The sequence below is a fragment of the Suillus subaureus genome, assembly GCF_016647635.1.
Source record: "Suillus subaureus strain MN1 chromosome Unknown BJ212scaffold_3, whole genome shotgun sequence".
NCBI lineage: Eukaryota > Fungi > Basidiomycota > Agaricomycetes > Boletales > Suillaceae > Suillus > Suillus subaureus.
In genome coordinates, this window is record NW_024538559.1 from 553,309 (window position 1) to 569,175 (window position 15,867).

A 15,867-nucleotide genomic window follows, 5' to 3' on the forward strand; every position below is an offset into this window, starting at 1 on the left:
CCAATATCTTACATACATGCATTCCACTACGTCGTCCGAGGAACATTAGTATTAGCTGTGGGTGATATAATTGCAGACTCTTTGTGTCGTCCATGCCAGCCACCTCAAGGATGCATGTCATTTTTCTGTCGTGTGGATCTCACTTCTCCGTAGCTTTAAACTGGAACATAGGTGCTTGGAACGGGGGAATGCTGGACAAAGGAGACTTGTGCAATGATTGGCTTTCAAGTCATGCTGCCAACCTCGGGGAGAACACAGGTATCACGCCTAAGTCTACGTACTCGAGGTAGTTTGGAAAGGTGAGATGTTGAGATGAGGTAGGGCCCCAGCAGAAATAAAAATCGATCGGTACTGATCCTTACTCCTCACCTCCCTCATCTTCATCGTCATCGTCATCATCTGCCTCGTCTTCGGAAACTTCCATGCCTGCTTCTCTCATCTGCTGCTTGTCTCGTCTGCGTTTAGTACTCACGTCGTCGAGGAGGACCAGAAGATCCTCCTGCTCCTTCTCTACCTCCCTCTTCTTGCTATCTGATGTCTGCAACTCAGCCTCAAGCTCCGCAACACGCGCCTCTGAGTCAGCCAACTGTTGGTCAATCATAGTAAGCAGCAGCATCCGGATACATCCATGACCACGTACCCGAGCTTCAGTAGCCGATAACTCCTTGAGACGAAGTTGCAATGCGTCTATCTCCTGCACCTGAGAGCGAATGACGTCTTTGAGAGAATTGATGAGCATCGCGGACTCTGCACTTGGACCTGTTACCGCAAGTAAGTCAACGTAGCTGGTGGTAGTCCCTGTCTCGCTACTGACCTGACGATGAAGCCAGAGTGCTAGGGTCCGTTGCCAGACCCCTCTGGATGGTATCTTTAAAGAAGTCATCAGATCAATGTCATGCGATAGAGACCTGGCAGCGCACGTTGATTTGATTTCCAGAAGTCAACGAAAGACCAGTCAAGCCAGATTTCGCCTTCCTGTTCGGCGGGTGGAGTGTTTTGGAGTGCCTTGGATGGATAACGGAGTACCATGGATTCAGGGCCGATAGACTTGAACCAGTCGTGCTCTCGTACGCGAGTCATATGACCGAGAAGCACATCTACGCCCAACCGAGAGATAATGGGATGGATGGTAGCGCTATTGAATACGAGGATATAAAAACGCGTGAAAGACAACGGATGAAAGGCACATGCCGAGTGATCTCTCCCGGTTCCCGATTGAACTCATAACAAATGCCCAGTAGAAAGGCGCAAAGTCCAGGGATGAGATCTTCCGACTCAGAAGTCTGATTAATAGGCTCCACTAGCTATGGGTTCCTGAGATCTCGCATGTGTTCACAGAATCGGGCGGAAGACTCACTGTGCCCAGCCCGCCGGCTTCTAAAAATTCCCTCACGGCTTTAGGGTCATCCCAGAGCCACTGCGCAAGCAGACAGATGTACCCGACAATCAATCTATTCCACTCGCGTTCCTCACGGTCGTCCTCAGCCCGAAAGCGAGATAGGAAGCATAATGAGAGGTTCTCGGCAAAGAGGTGCAACAAACTCTGCGGGGCATCTTCTTCGTCCTCTTCTGGGGGCGTTGGCACTGGAGTACTATCCGCAGGGACAAAAAGTGGTCCTTGGCTCGAAGTCCCCCCCGGAATGTTGGAAGAAGGCTTAATAGACCGGGCGGCAGTTTTTGCTCTTGGGGAGCCGGTGAGCAGGTGAGCAAAGAGGAGTGTGGCGAGATGAGTAGAGGTCACATTAGCGATGTTGAGAGGGGACGATGGGGAGAGGCAGAGAGAGTGCAGAAGAGGCGATATCATTGGAACCTCACTTGGTTCTGTGAATACAATCTGAATCGTATTTGCCTGGCATGGAAGATGTTGCTTACGTTGGGGAGGAAGCATCCCTTGCACAATGGCCTGTCTGATGTCCTCTTTCCGCACAAAGTTCTATAGTGTATCAATACCGACCCTTTCTGCCGGAGGATGAGGACAATGACACACATCAAAAACAATCACAGCTGCGCTCCTTAGCTCAAGTCCCTCCTTGGTACGACTATCACTGTATAGCCCATTGTACTCTCCGTGGAGTGCAAGCTCTACCAGTGCATCAAGCGCGGACGCCGGCTCCAGTCTGTCCCATTCTTCTCCCCGTGTCTCGGGCACAGGCATATAGGGGGTCAAAATCACCTCCGAGAGCGGGAGAGTCAACGTGCTGGGAAGGAGATGGAGCGCCTAACGCACACATACAATCAGGTTTTGTATTGTGAGATGCTTGCCGTAAAAAACGAACCTGAGTCTTGAGGGATGTTGGTGCATTGGATGCGAGGGCTAGTTCGACAAAGCCTCGTATGAAGACGGATAGTTCTTGGCTCTGAGGAAACTATGAAACAAATGTAGGAAAAATATTGGAATCTACTGACACTGCCTTTCGACCCGACTAACATTCCCATGATACCAAGTACCAGTGACACATTTACCACTTTTTGTGAGTCCCAAAATTGCAGTGCAAACTCTTGTGGAGCTGAATCTTGCAGGGAAAGGTTGGACGGTAAGAGCAAGAGGGAGCATAACAATGCTGGAAGAGACGTTTCGCGGAAGTAACTCTATCGTAGAGATCAATGGAATGGACTTCAAGCAGAGAATATTAATCACCTGATTTGAGCTATTATACCGAAGCAGACTGTCGACACATCGAAGTGCGTCCTGTGAGATTACACCTCCCTCCAATCCACCTTCGTGTGTGACAGTATTGAAGAGCTTTTCAAATGCACCTTCAAAGGCAAGCACCTTCTGTATGTCAGGGCTTTGAGAAATAAGCATTTGAATCATGACAATGCTTTCTGAAAGTGTATTGGCATTAGTGAGGGTAATCAACGAGTCTTATGCCGGCCTAGGTAGACCTGCGTCGGATACTGTCGTTTAAAAGCCTTGCTACAGGTGGAACTTAAGGATGAACACGGCTACGTGAGGAGACTGAGTTATGTTCAACATCCAGCTTTGTCGAGACAGGTAGTAAGAGCAGGTCTACCAGTGTACCACGCGTAGGACGAGATGGAGCAACTAAAATACACACCATTACGAATGATCTCGCGCTTATCCTCCAGGACAGCAATGACACTGGTGGCACCAGCAGGGGCCTTCAGGAAATATCCCTGAACTTGAGAACGGCGGTTCTGTAGTAGTACCGAGAGCAACTGTAGTGTCGCATAACGGGTATAGAAGTGCGTGTCACCAAGGAGGGAGAACAAAACATGAACTGCCTGATCGTTTCCGATAACATAGTCTGTGTGTTTCAACGCAAGGTCCTTGGAATCGTCGTCGGGTTCACAGAGCTGGGTAATAGTCTCGAGCACGGCCTTCGCTATTTCCGCGTCTATTTCCGCATCATTCTGTAGGACTTCGAGGAGACCAGGGAGGGCCCTTTCACCAACATCTTCCTTGCAATCGCGAGCCAAACCCTTCAAAGCAAGGACAGCAGCGCGTCTGTCTGCAAGGAGGGTAGAAGGAGACAACCGGTCACTAAGTTTTGCGATCGTGTCCTGCGCAGACTGAGGGGCGCCTGTTGGACCACGAAGGGCGATGTAGGTCTGCGATAAAAAGTCCATGCGAGTCCAGCTTGACGCTTGAAGACCGTGCCAGTAATTTGTGGTCGTGTTCAACGTTCAGGCCTGCCAGCTGCATTGCCACCACCACTGACACGTGGCCTTGCGAGAACAGGCAAGAGCCTCCTGATACCGCAACGTTTAGACCATCGTCCTACTCGATTCAACGTCATTCATCATATACAGAAGGCACGACTATATTCCTTCTATATGGTTTGACTACGGGAGACTACACTCAAGTCCCAAAAGATATGACCGTCATGCCCCAATGATAACTAGGCCATGGGCCGAATAATTAATGATTCGTCATGTATTATGGCAACCCTACCCCGAGAAGTGTCAGTGGATGACCGTCAGTCTCGGCGAAGCGCTCCTGGAGGACCGCTCGTGACCTTGTTTCGCGAGGACACAAGTAAGTACTATGTCATCTTTGTATCGTTCTTTCATGATAAGAAGATGACTGTCGAATCGTGGTGGCTGCAATCAGAGCGCGGGAGTCAAAAATACGCCGACCGGCAGGGATTTGAATGTCTTAGCCGACAGTGTGTAAGCAATTCCCGAGAGCTGGAACTGACCCACCACCTACAGAATGATGAATCTTCGGTGTAAAGCCCTACAACATGCTTCATATAGATCTATTTTTTCTCTTTGCAGCCCAAGTCGTATCATCGGCACCGAATTCACGCAATCATCAACTTGTAAAGAGATTAGGAATAGGCAACTTCTGGGCCTGTTCCTTCCGATGCACGCGCCGCTGCTGAGGAATGTGCATCATGCTTTAAGTGTCATCTAGTCCATACGAGAGACATTAATAAAGCTGCCTTTACATGCTTTTTGAAATCGTATCTCTTGCAACCATGAATCCTGTTCTTATCACTGCTGGTTTTACAGCTCTAGCGATTGTCTATGGGATGTACCGTCGATACACTCATATCTCTTTGGCAGACGTTCCTGGTCCAAAGTCTGCATCGTTTATCATGGGTATGCTATTATCTCTTGCTGGATCCATCCGCTGCTGATATGACCACCAGGGAATCTGAAAGAACTCTACCAAGGTCAGGCAGCGGAAGCTGACTTCAAGTGGCAAGCTCAGTATGGGAATGTCGTTCGCTTCAAGGGCTCTTTTGGAGTATGTAATGAAATCCAGACTTGTAGCATACATTTCCTGATCTTCCGCCGACTCATAGGAAGACCAATTGATGATTTCCGACCCGGCCGCCCTGCAATACATATTTGCAAAGTCAGCCTATTGGTTTCCAAGACCGCCTGATCGCCGTGTCCTCTCCCAGTTGATCAACGGAAAGGGGATTATCTGGGCGGAGGGTAGGTCTTTAGCCATCAACTCAAAACATGGAATGATCTGTAATTAACTTTTGAAGGTGACGATCACAAACGACACAGAAGAGTCATGCTCCCTGGATTTGGTGGACCAGAGTCTAAAGCATTCTTATTATTATTCAAGAACTGTGCCGAGTCTGTAGGCATCGAAGTCACTCAATACACTCAACACCCATCAATAACGTAAATTTTCACAGATGAGCAACAAATGGATGGAGATCATCGGTGACTCTAAGGAGGGGTCAGTAGTGTTCAATATTCCTGCCTGGCTGTCCCGCGCAACCTTGGATGCTATCGGCGAAGGTACATGGTATCCAGAGTACACAAGTACCTTTTCTTATCTCCTTTTCAGCTGCTTTTGATGTCCGCTTCAGCTCCATTGACAATAATGAAAGTGCCCTTGCGCGCTCATACAGGAATGTAATGTCAGTCTTAACATTTGCCAAGCATTTGGCTTTCCCTTAACTGACCTGAATTGAATGTGACTCACTGCAATAGGACTGACACATTTGGATCCCCGTCAGATGGGGAGGTACTCTTTCAGGAGATTTCAAAGTATATCCCACCCCAGATTATGGAATACTTCGTAGAGAAGGGCAAAAACCCACGTGTCACGCGCATGCGTGAGACAGGTGACCTGGCGACATCTGTTGCAAAGCAGTTGGTGAAAGACAAGGCAGAGATGCTATTGGAGGGCAAGGGCAGCCGAGATGTCTTTAGCTTACTTGGTGGGTCTTAACAGCCTCATTCAGATCTAGGCCATCTAATTATAGCACAGTCAAAGCCAATATGGATACGGATGCAAAGGCGAAGTTAACGGAAGAAGAACTGTTTGCTCAGATGCGGTGGGTCCGTTCCGTTTGTCGTAATTGCACAGCTTTCCGATCACGGATTGGCACAGCACCATCCTCTTTGCAGGTCATGAGACGACCTCGAACACTGTCAGTTGGGCGCTTCTCGAGCTAGCCAAGCGGCCTGAGATCCAATCCCGTCTCCGGGCAGAGATATGGAAAACAGAAGCCGCTGTGCACGCACGCGGCGATGTCAATTTTACAATCGCTGATTTTGACGCTATGCCATATACTACTGCTGTGATGAAAGTGCGTGACGTCATGCTTGCAATATTTGGGCTGTCATAACATTGCACTTGTCCTTGTAGGAAGCTCTGAGATTCTGTTGTGTCGTATATCATGCACACCGATGCGCCAGCCAAGATGACGTTATTCCGTTGTCACAGCCAATCACCACGCGATCTGGGGACGTTATCCGTGAGCTACCGGTTCTGAAGGGTACCCGAATTGTTGCATCACTTGCAGCATATAACCGGTAGGAAGTTCCACATAGCGTCAACATACTTTCTTCTGACGGTGCGCTCATATCGGTTAGAAACAAGGAGCTCTGGGGCGAGGATGCCCACGTATTCAATCCGGACAGATGGCTCAATGGCCCGGCCAAAGAGAAGAAGGTGACGTCAATAGGAGTGTACTCCAATCTGTAAGCGCTGGTCTCTATCTTTCAACACGCATGAACCCCAATTTGTTTCTAGAATGACATTCCTGGGAGGAGCAAGATCATGTATCGGATGGCGCTTCGCGTGAGTGTTAACGGGTTGTCCGGCAACGGTGGAGTCAATCTAATATGAGCGTTCACTCAGGGTGATCGAAATCCAGGCCTTTCTTACGGAGATAGTTGGAAAGTTTGAGTTCGCCCCAACTGATAAAACCGAACTTATTCGGCGGGAAGCTTGCGTGGTGATGACTCCAACATTAGAAGGTGAAGTTGGAAATGGTGTTCAACTGCCGTTGAGGGTTTCACTGGCACCACGCACTGGTAAGGAATGTTAAGCGTCATACGTGCCGGGATGTTGGGCAGCTGTTTGCAAATAGTCATTTTGTATGGCCCAACAGCCACCAGTATTCGAAGACTGAAGTCATGCGCCATTGCCCAAGTTGGGTAGTACCTGGGCTCCTCTTAGCTTCTCGACGTTGCGAGTGTGCAGGGACTCCGCTGATCGACGTTATCAGATATGTCGGTGGAAGCTGAGCTGCGGACATACTAGAACCAAGCGTTTACACACCTGAAGGGGTAAATATGATAATACGTATGCCTCAATGAGACGAGTAAAATCTCGTACATACGCCCCTGGAGTCTGGATCATAGACCCATGGTCTCAATATAACTTCACCCGAGGTCAATTAGGAGGGAAGACGGGAGAAATAATCATTGAAGCGCTCTCGCTGCAGTAAACGTGAGTACTGAGCAGCCGCGGTGAAACAACTGTTATTGAAACTCACGATAAGTTACCAAAAAGGGCAAGACAATCAGACAAGGCGATTGGAACGGATGGTGCCTCGACGAGCCTTAGGTAAGTCTTCGGAATACGTACAGCAGTTGACCCATCAGAACCTAAGCTTGGCTCGCCGCGAGGCTGATTTTATTAGTACACGCTCCAGCAATAATGAGGGTGGCACCGCTAAAACCATGGACGATTGGAGCCAGGAGTATTCAAATGATGATATCAACGGGGTCAAGCATTCTGGGGGTGAGAACAGTGAGAAACTCTACAACGTACTAGAAGCTGCTGTGTAGCGTGACGTACATTCCAGAATCCATAGCCATGCGGCATTGTTGCCATACAAAGGGACCAATTGGGACTCGAAATACGTGAGCATTGAAGCTTCAGGGAAAGGATCGGGCTATAGAGAAGCAAGATCGGATGTTGCCGTTCGAGTTCAAGTTGGTGACCGACTCGGAATTTCGAGACTTGCTAATTAAATTAACGTTGGCCTCGCGCCCAACAAAGCCTGTAAGACTCAGCTAGAGCACTTCAGGGTGACCTTGAAGTTAACGTTGATCCTGGTGGAGACTGATGCCGGCCGATCGATCTAGAATTAAATGTTGGAGCAACAAAATAACTTCCGCGGCGCAAACGTTCAGCTACAACAAAAATTTGGTTCATGAAACATCGCCTTCAGTACTCCTCCCATTACTCACATCTATCTCCATGCTGTCCTATGCAGGATCCCAAGCAATCCAATTTATTTGCTATTTTCACCTGAAATTATAATCGGACCCCTCCTTAAAAACCAGTCGGATTCGTACCTTGCTGATCAGAACCTCTCTATTCCCCTCTTCTAGACTTGCTTTCAACCTTGCTTTGAACGACTCATGGAAGGGATTTCCCTTGATACGGCTTCTAACTTCCCCTCTCTTTCCGATGTTCTTTACCAAGAACTAAGATCGACCGTTCGCGGAGACGCATACCGGAGAGGTGATCCCAGGTATGTATCCTCAAATTATTTCCTGACACCTCTGATAGGCATTGTAGTTTTCTGGACTATTCTCGAATGTTTAATGGCGACGTCGAAGTTTCCGCCATGGCTGTCGTATGTCCCCTCGACGCCCCAGACGTTAGCCAGTAAGTTCCCAACTCTCAGACCTGTCAAATATTCAATTATATCCGTAGAGTCATCTTGTTCTGCAGAAAGCATTCGATTTCTGCTTCTGTCAAGGCCGGAGGCTACGGCACTGCTGGCTGGGCAGTCGGAGGCGACATAATTATCGACCTCTGCAAGATCGTCGACATCGACATTGAACCTCCCGCTGCCGATGGCTCTTTTACTAGTATTCGAGACATGCCTTTACTTGGCAGCAAGGGGAAGGTCAAAGCTGGCCCGCTGCTTCTAGATAGATCTGCTACTATGGCTAGCAGTAAGCGAAGAAGGGAAGACGATGACGAACTGAGGTCTTACGACCTGGCATCTGCAACCGTCGCAGATTTTCTGTACCCAGGAGGATCGTCCGCCCCATTTGCTGATCGTCCTCCCGTCACTCGACGAAGGTTGGAATTCGCAGCTCCTGCGGTGAGGACCCCACAGATGTCTACCTATTCTGCGACGTCGGGCAGTCGTCACGACCCCAACGCGACATTGTTATCATCTAACTCCTCTGGTTCTTCTATTGCCATGGTTTCTAATCCCTTGGCTTTTAATCTTCCATCCACGGACGGTGCCACTACCGCTGTTGCCCCACCTTATCCACTACCAGATACCAGTTCAAATCCGCCCCCATGTTTATCATCATTGGATGATCCATTTTCCTATCTAGATGATACACCCAACAACCCCGTACCACCTGTTGCCTCCACTTCCCGGCTTGCCCAGTCCATGCCCAACGCATTGTTTGCTACGCCGAGTTTCCTCGAGGCTCAGACTAGCATTTTGACTTACGCAATGCCCATCTACTCTCATGCCTTCATGACCTTTGGTGCAGGAAAGAGACAGAAAGAAATCGATCAGTTCTCAGCGGCGAACCCTTTAGAAGCGATGTCACTCGCTGGGGGTCGTAGTGTTGTGCCATACCACGTCCCATCGTAAGCTTTTTTCTTTTCGCGGATTTTTATCCTCGTTTACCTAGCGAATCAGTGCGGCTCATCCTGTTGGTTCAGCAATCATGATCTTGGGAGGCTTTGGGTTCCTGGGCCGCCTTCACGGCTTGAGCAGTGACAACTTGGTAGAAGCAGAAGTCGTTTTGGCAGACGGTCAAATCGTCGTGGTCAGCCACAACGAACACCCAGGTATGTATCATACATATAATACTATTGACCTTGTCTTAACTGACGTCTAGATCTGTGGTGGGCACTGCGTGGTGGTGGTCCAGCCTTTGGTATTGTCACACGTTACAAAGCCAGAGCTTATCCAGTTCCCGTCGTCTTCGCGGGTAATCTCATATAGTGAGTACTGTCTTGTTTGAATTGGATCGGAACTTCACACTACTGTTCACAGTCGTTTTCATAGCGCAACTGCACCATCACTAATCAAGCACTTTCGCGATTGCGTCAAGGGTGCTCCCCGGGAGTTGTATGCCAATGTTCTGCTTACGGCTGGCCCTGCAGGGCAGGATTCCTTAGTTGTTATCCAGATGTGTTACGTCGGTCCCAAGATAAAGGGCCAGGAATTCTTACAGGCCATTTCGTCGTGGGACGGTGGACGGTGTCTTCTCAATGAGGTCGATGAGAAGTCGTTCCTTCATCAGCAAGACAGCGTTGCACAGGTTCTCCGTGGAAAAGGTGAGCAGCAGATTTAATTGAATCAACATGCGTCTTCTGAGATGTTTGCTACTAACAGCAGGAAACAAGTGGTTCATACGATCTGCGCTTATTAGCTCGCTTCCGGATGATATCGTAAATAAGACGGTCCTTCAATTTGCGGGCACGCCTGTTGGCTGCAGTACGTCTTTTTTGTCCCGTCCTCGTTTTCGATCTCTTATTGCATCTTGGACACAGCGTGGTTGTTCGAATTGGCTGGTGGCGCACTTGGTGATTTCGAGGATAATTGTATACCGAAGGCGCAACGTCAGGCTTCCTTTACTGTTGCCGCGTTGCATCAGTGGGATATTGGATTCCAAGATCCGCGCTGTGTCCATTCCGCGGAGGAGGTAAGGATATTATCATCGAGTTACTTGTTCCTATACTCACCTCCCATGTTCGTTAGTGGATTGCAGAGACTTTGGCACCGGTGACGCTCGGTGGCCCCTTGCCAAGCGTATGCGTTTCCTCCGTACCCACATCTGATTTTTTTCATTTACATCGCCGACAGTTCTTAGGCAGACAGGAGCCTCCTGGTCGAGTTATTGCTTGCTACGGCGAGAACTGGGCTAGGCTGTGCGAGGTGAAAAAGAAGTATGACCCTGACAACTTCTTCAGGAACTCTTTTTGGCCACTAAATGCACAGGGGGAGATCATTGAACCCGAAGAGCATGAGCCTCAGCACATTCAGTTTTGAGCCAATTAAGTGCTTCTCGTTCCGTTATTTAGCTAGGCAATCTAGTTTAGTTGCACTGGCAGGATCTAGGGCCAAAGCATTATTGCATGTTTGTACGCTATGTAAGATTTTATGGGCTTTTGGGCGTGCGGATATGGTGACTAGGACTGTAGCTACGTAGCTTTTTGGTTAGACCGATCTCTCTACACGATGTTTGGGCACATGTTATGTTACAGCTATACTTTGTTCTCAGGGAAGGAACTTACTTCTCCATATTTAAATCGATCAGTTCATGAGAATTAATGTATTTTTACAAGCTCAAGCCCCCACAGGCAGTACTGTCATATCATTGAGACAGTCACAGTTTCAACGGTAATTCAGTGCCAATGTATGATCGACGTGAACCACTGTACGTAGCCTAGCTAAGGATCGAGTGCGCAACTAGTCATGCATGCATGGTGCTGATACTGAGTAATTCGGCGATCACTACCATAATGGGAAAGCCCCACCGGGCCGGTCAGGCGCTGCACCGCTTTCTTTTTCACACTTGATGACAGTCGGGTATTAATGCATATCCGATCCCAGTGGCTCCCGCTGCACCCCCCTCCTGCTTACTGCCACAAGTACTGCTGTGTCGGTCACCTTTGCGTAGTCACGCCGTGGCATCTACCATGCACTAATACCGTCCCCTCTGCTTGCATCATGATACCCTCTCGCATACTTGCGCAATTCTTGCTAGGCTCCGTGAAAAACTTCCGAGTTTGTAACACCGGGGTTTTTGACACGTTTTTAACATGTTAAAAACATGTCAAAAACTCGTCAAAAACTCAAATATATTAGTATTTGATCCCAGGAACATAGTCTGTCAGCTCCCTCTGAGATATAAGCTCAATACATGACCTTGATGCTGGCATTGCTCTCGCAAGACTGAATAAACAGATTGTCGCTTATGCCAACTGTCAGAGAAGCCGGTGGAAGGGGTAAACAGGGCGCCTCAACAATAGGATACTGTAGTTCCAATGCCTTCGCGAGGACCTCATCAGTAAAACACCATGTTGCTTAAGCTGCCTTAGTCAGCTTAATTGACTTGGCTCAAAACTTGTTTGCTCTCCCCCGCATTATTCACTTGGCATGTCTCATGTTTTTTCGGTGTGAAATACAATAAAACATGTATATTAATATATCCCAATGAATTTTCTCTGAACATGTTTAAGTTGAAATTTTAGTCGATTGGTAGACTGACTTTCACATAAGACACTTAAGTGTGAGTTAAGTTACCTTGCGGAGCAAGGTCTATGAATGCGGCGTGACCTGTGGTGGTAAACATCACAAAATATACACGTGATCATCGCGAACCGTCTGACACCAGACACACCAAAATGAATTAGACTGCGTTATTGCTGATTCTGCACAGAATTACATTATGGCGAATGAGATAATGGTACAAAGTATCTTCAAGAACGATCCTCCCGAACAATAATTACACTACTTTTTTAAAATCCATCCGGCAAACTCATTTCATCACTGGCCCTCACACATATGCCATGCTATGAACGGCCCGAGGTTCGATAACAGCGCGAACAATTAACCTCGAGGTTGTTTCAACCACGCTGATGCAAAATCACACAGCATATGCGAGGATGGTATGTGCTCCAATATCCAGAGCATACGAGAGCGCGAATGCGTCCAAATTGATTTATACCTGAAACCTGTCCAAGATATGAAAAAATGCATAGTGACAAAGACTACTCGCCTGAATATGAACCACGACTCCAATTGATCGTCTGACCTGCGATTCTACAAATGTAGCTGCTTGCCATCATTTCTGTATAAAAGTCAACAGCCTGGCGCATTCCGCAATTAGATATGAGCAAATGACTAACTCAGATTATCTCATCACAACAGGTGTCATGGACTTCATTCACAGCGGACAATACGACGAACGAACGACATAACCATTATCAAAAATGCGGCAAAAGAGAACACAGAAGGTTCGTAAGTTAATTGTCAGACAAACAGCCCAAGCACCAATTTCTTAACTGACCACTCGAGGAATTTTGAGAGCAGCATCTCTCAACCGTTCTGCTAACAGAAGTGTATCTGCATACACCACTGTAGTATCTAAGTCGCGTGCCATTTTCTGAGCGATTCCTCAGTAATAAATTAGGGTAAAAGACGCCAACATATAACTAACTGACGTACGATTAAACTCTGCTGGATCTGCACATAACACTTGATCTGCAAGGATGGTAGGAGAGTCTGTATAAATCATTCGAGACCCGCTAGACTCAAAGGCTTCTTGGACAGCGGCCGCAGTCTGAATGAAGATATGGGGAGTGCCGCGAGATTGGTGTTCGACTGATGAGACACTCATCAACGATAAATAATGCACATAACGAATTAAACATACTAAATATAAAAGCACATTCGGCGTTGGAAGTCTTCAGCAATTCGAACACGCTAAGCTGCATCGTAGACCCCTTCGACACCCTTTGGAAGATCTTCGTATAGAAGACGAAAGAATGCGAGAACTGGAAGAAGACACCGAGAGACGTTTTAATGAAGGTGAATATGGACCCATATGAAAGTTTACAGCCTTTTGTATCATGCTCAGAATGTTGTGCGTCTGAACGGCGAGTAATCAAAGATATTTGGCCCTGTTGATATTGTGGGCAAGTCAAATTAAGCGAAAGAGCTCCGCAAGGTAAAAAGTCGGCAACGCCGACCCCTAGTCTGTTTAAGGCAGCTTAAGTAACATGATATTTTACTGATGCCCGCCTCCAGTGATGTGTGCAATCCACATGGTCATGGCTTATCATTATGTGGCATGGGGCAGATAGCTGATGCCAAGTACACTCAGCGTTTTGGGGGTTTTCAAGGGGTCACCCACCTGAGTCCTCCAAGCCTCATTATCTGTCATGGCCAGAGCCACATGAGGCCAAACCAAGACTGCTCAGATGCAGGGGCTTCACTGGAAGCTTGGCAAAAATTCTAACATGGATTAAAAGATGCAAGAAATATACATATATGGCATCAGAAAATGAGAATACCAGAAAACCCGCAGCAGTAAGAAAAAGAAGAGGTGTTTGCGTACCACGTATATTTTACTCAGGCTGGATGTGTGCCCAGAAAAAGAATCCGACCTGCCTGGCTCGAACAGGCGACCTCAAGATGGCATTTTTCCAATTACAGTCTCGCGCTCTTCCAACTGAGCTAAGGTCGGATACGTATCAGTGTAAAATTCTCTTACTTTACCAATTGGACAGCGGCGATAGACAAGTATCCTTTGACGTGGTCTGAGGTTCTTAATATTGGTCCCTATGATGGCCTTCATTCCAAGGCGTCACCTTCTGACGAAGGTGTTTATTGCTTTGGCTCTTGTCTTGGGTGTCAAACTCGTACTTAGCCCCCACTCTTCATCCTCATTGGAACCATCAGTCTTCCAATCCTATAACGTCTTTGAGCGCGTTACGGGTGTAAACAAGATTCTGAATGTCCGAAAGTACAAATTCTTGCAAGGGAGGACGGGGAGAGATGTCAGGAAGGATATCCTTGACGATGTCATAGCTGACGGGGTCACTGATTATTGGAATCGGTTTCAAGCACCATTGTGAGTTGCCCTCCAAGTCTCCGTGGTATTTGACGCGACGCCCGAATAGAATAATGGGAAAGGACACCGCTCACGCAGATCTTCAGAACGTTTTGACTGCTGTCGAGAGCTTGCTATCTCTTAATGGCTGGGTGGCCGCGTATTGTCCGACACTAGCTCGCCCGTTCGGACAAAACAAGAACGTCGACGAAGATGCCTATGATGACCTTGCTAACGATGACCGACTTTATTTCGTAGCAATGGCAATTCATTCAGCCGACCATTTTCTGGTCGATCAATTGGCTGTCATCGTCCAACTTGCTAAGCGACTGGGCACTTCCAATGTCTTTGTGTCTATGTTGGACTATGACTCTACAGATTCTACGGCCACTCTTACTGACCTCTGTGAAGCCGTTCTGACCCTTTTGGGTGTCTCTTTCCGAATCCGACGCGTGCCTGGGATGACTGAAGACGCAACTGCAGCCTATTATCCCCTGGAGGAAGCCTACATGCGCAACCTTGCATTAGAGCCTCTTCTTGAGCTCTACCAGAAGCGCGAAGTGGAATTTCATCGGGTCATTTGGTTGAAAGGATTCACATGTCCAAATGACATCCTCGAGACACTGCGTGTCAGCGTTGCGAACGAGGCCGCCATGGTGTGTGGGATGGACTGGGCAGAATCCAATGGGCAGTTCATATTTTCTGACAGGTCGGTTATCCATCTTTTTTCCCTCATAATTTGAGCGACATCATCTAACGCTTTTTTGAGGTGGCGGACACGCGACATTCACGGCGACCAATTCAGGCAATCCACATCCTCAGCGAAACCAGACGCAGTCCCTCCTCGAGATGAGAGCGGCGCTGCCCGGTATATTCAACACCTTCCCTTCCAAGTCTTCTGCTGTGAATCAGGCACCCACATCGTCGATCCAGCTCAGTCCTACTACAAAGGGCTCAAGTACCGTTGTGGTATCGATTTCCACAACGCGTCCTCCTCGTCGGACAGCGTACTCACACGCGCAGCCGATGCGCCATGTCTAGATAGCAGCCAGGCCTGGTTCTGCAGAGACCTGTGGATCAGCAATGCGCTGAATGACTTCCCCGAGGACGAGGTCGTACCCACTCCCGAAGTCCAGCCGCTCTCACGCAGGCAAGTCCCTGACGAGGAGCCGGATGCAGACGTGAATGCTGGCTCTGATTATGATGCCATGCCGGACTCAGATGTACCCATTGATGTGCTCCCTGCAGCGCCCCTATCTGTGCCTAATTCTGCATACACTCCCGCACGCATCCTGGTGAACCCCCGCTGTGTAACGACATATGCTGGTGTGAGTCATACCCAGCTTGCACTCGATCTTTTCGGTACTGGCGATGATGACGAAGCTCAAGTCAATGCCACAAAATATGTATTAGAGGACTGGGATGGTGCCCCAGAGAGCTTCGTGTGTCAGGAACAAAGGTACAGACTCTGTTCCTTAATTTGTTACTCTTTTAACACTGCTGCAGGCAAACCGGAGGGAGAAAGGCAGCCAAAACCCAGCGCTTGCTTGGATTTGCTATTCATGATGAATTGCGATAGAACCAATTAAA

At 48.2% G+C, this 15,867-nt stretch overlaps 5 protein-coding genes and 1 non-coding gene across 6 annotated transcripts; 3 read left to right on the top strand and 3 right to left on the bottom strand.

The window, feature by feature from the left end:
- On the bottom strand, positions 1–3,633 carry BJ212DRAFT_1320606 (p115 like vesicle tethering protein). Its single transcript, XM_041334386.1, has 13 exons — positions 3,060–3,633; positions 2,639–2,826; positions 2,407–2,589; positions 2,277–2,357; positions 1,988–2,218; positions 1,960–1,961; positions 1,873–1,931; positions 1,358–1,821; positions 1,192–1,304; positions 921–1,135; positions 815–868; positions 641–759; positions 1–586 (listed from the first exon to the last, which is right to left on the bottom strand). The coding sequence occupies exons 1-13, from the start codon at positions 3,589–3,591 to the stop codon at positions 359–361; spliced, it is 2,469 nt and encodes an 822-aa protein (XP_041198209.1). The 5' UTR covers positions 3,592–3,633; the 3' UTR covers positions 1–358.
- An 812-nt stretch (positions 3,634–4,445) lies between these two features.
- BJ212DRAFT_1444325 (cytochrome P450) lies at positions 4,446–6,770 on the top strand (the record flags this gene model as incomplete). The annotated part of the gene is made up of 13 exons (XM_041337944.1): positions 4,446–4,569; positions 4,620–4,717; positions 4,776–4,911; positions 4,968–5,065; positions 5,124–5,229; positions 5,279–5,351; positions 5,425–5,654; positions 5,705–5,771; positions 5,828–6,026; positions 6,086–6,252; positions 6,313–6,420; positions 6,473–6,520; positions 6,581–6,770. The coding sequence occupies 13 exons, from the start codon at positions 4,446–4,448 to the stop codon at positions 6,768–6,770; spliced, it is 1,644 nt and encodes a 547-aa protein (XP_041198210.1).
- An 831-nt stretch (positions 6,771–7,601) lies between these two features.
- Positions 7,602–10,961, top strand: BJ212DRAFT_530909 (uncharacterized protein). Its single transcript, XM_041343417.1, has 9 exons — positions 7,602–8,207; positions 8,255–8,344; positions 8,393–9,298; positions 9,351–9,502; positions 9,553–9,658; positions 9,711–9,994; positions 10,053–10,154; positions 10,211–10,362; positions 10,419–10,961. Exons 1-9 carry the CDS (start codon positions 8,095–8,097, stop codon positions 10,707–10,709), a joined length of 2,196 nt encoding a protein of 731 aa, XP_041198211.1. The 5' UTR covers positions 7,602–8,094; the 3' UTR covers positions 10,710–10,961.
- A 1,762-nt stretch (positions 10,962–12,723) lies between these two features.
- On the bottom strand, positions 12,724–13,159 carry BJ212DRAFT_1475801 (uncharacterized protein; the record flags this gene model as incomplete). The annotated part of the gene is made up of 3 exons (XM_041339288.1): positions 12,724–12,839; positions 12,891–13,046; positions 13,099–13,159. 3 exons carry the CDS (start codon positions 13,157–13,159, stop codon positions 12,724–12,726), a joined length of 333 nt encoding a protein of 110 aa, XP_041198212.1.
- Positions 13,160–13,825: 666 nt separating this feature from the next.
- Positions 13,826–13,911, bottom strand: BJ212DRAFT_t28. The gene has a single exon. It is a non-coding gene; the product is annotated as a tRNA-Tyr (tRNA).
- A 100-nt stretch (positions 13,912–14,011) lies between these two features.
- BJ212DRAFT_1475802 (glycosyltransferase family 69 protein) lies at positions 14,012–15,856 on the top strand (the record flags this gene model as incomplete). Its single annotated transcript, XM_041339289.1, has 4 exons — positions 14,012–14,298; positions 14,348–14,986; positions 15,047–15,736; positions 15,784–15,856. The coding sequence occupies 4 exons, from the start codon at positions 14,012–14,014 to the stop codon at positions 15,854–15,856; spliced, it is 1,689 nt and encodes a 562-aa protein (XP_041198213.1).
- Positions 15,857–15,867: the final 11 nt, after the last annotated feature.

Bases quoted from the DNA above. Each gene is read 5' to 3' on its own strand.
- BJ212DRAFT_1320606 (XM_041334386.1), bottom strand. From the start codon at position 3,591: ATGGACTTTTTATCGCAGACCTACATCGCCCTTCGTGGTCCAACAGGC. The intron at 2,590-2,638 runs GTGATTAATATT...TCTCTACGATAG, and splicing joins GGTATAATAGCTCAAATCAG to AGTTACTTCCGCGAAACGTC. The intron at 2,358-2,406 runs GTCAGTAGATTC...TAGTTTCCTCAG, and splicing joins TAGTCGGGTCGAAAGGCAGT to AGCCAAGAACTATCCGTCTT.
- BJ212DRAFT_530909 (XM_041343417.1), top strand. From the start codon at position 8,095: ATGGAAGGGATTTCCCTTGATACGGCTTCTAACTTCCCCTCTCTTTCC. The intron at 9,299-9,350 runs GTAAGCTTTTTT...CTAGCGAATCAG, and splicing joins GTGCCATACCACGTCCCATC to TGCGGCTCATCCTGTTGGTT. The intron at 9,995-10,052 runs GTGAGCAGCAGA...TGCTACTAACAG, and splicing joins ACAGGTTCTCCGTGGAAAAG to CAGGAAACAAGTGGTTCATA.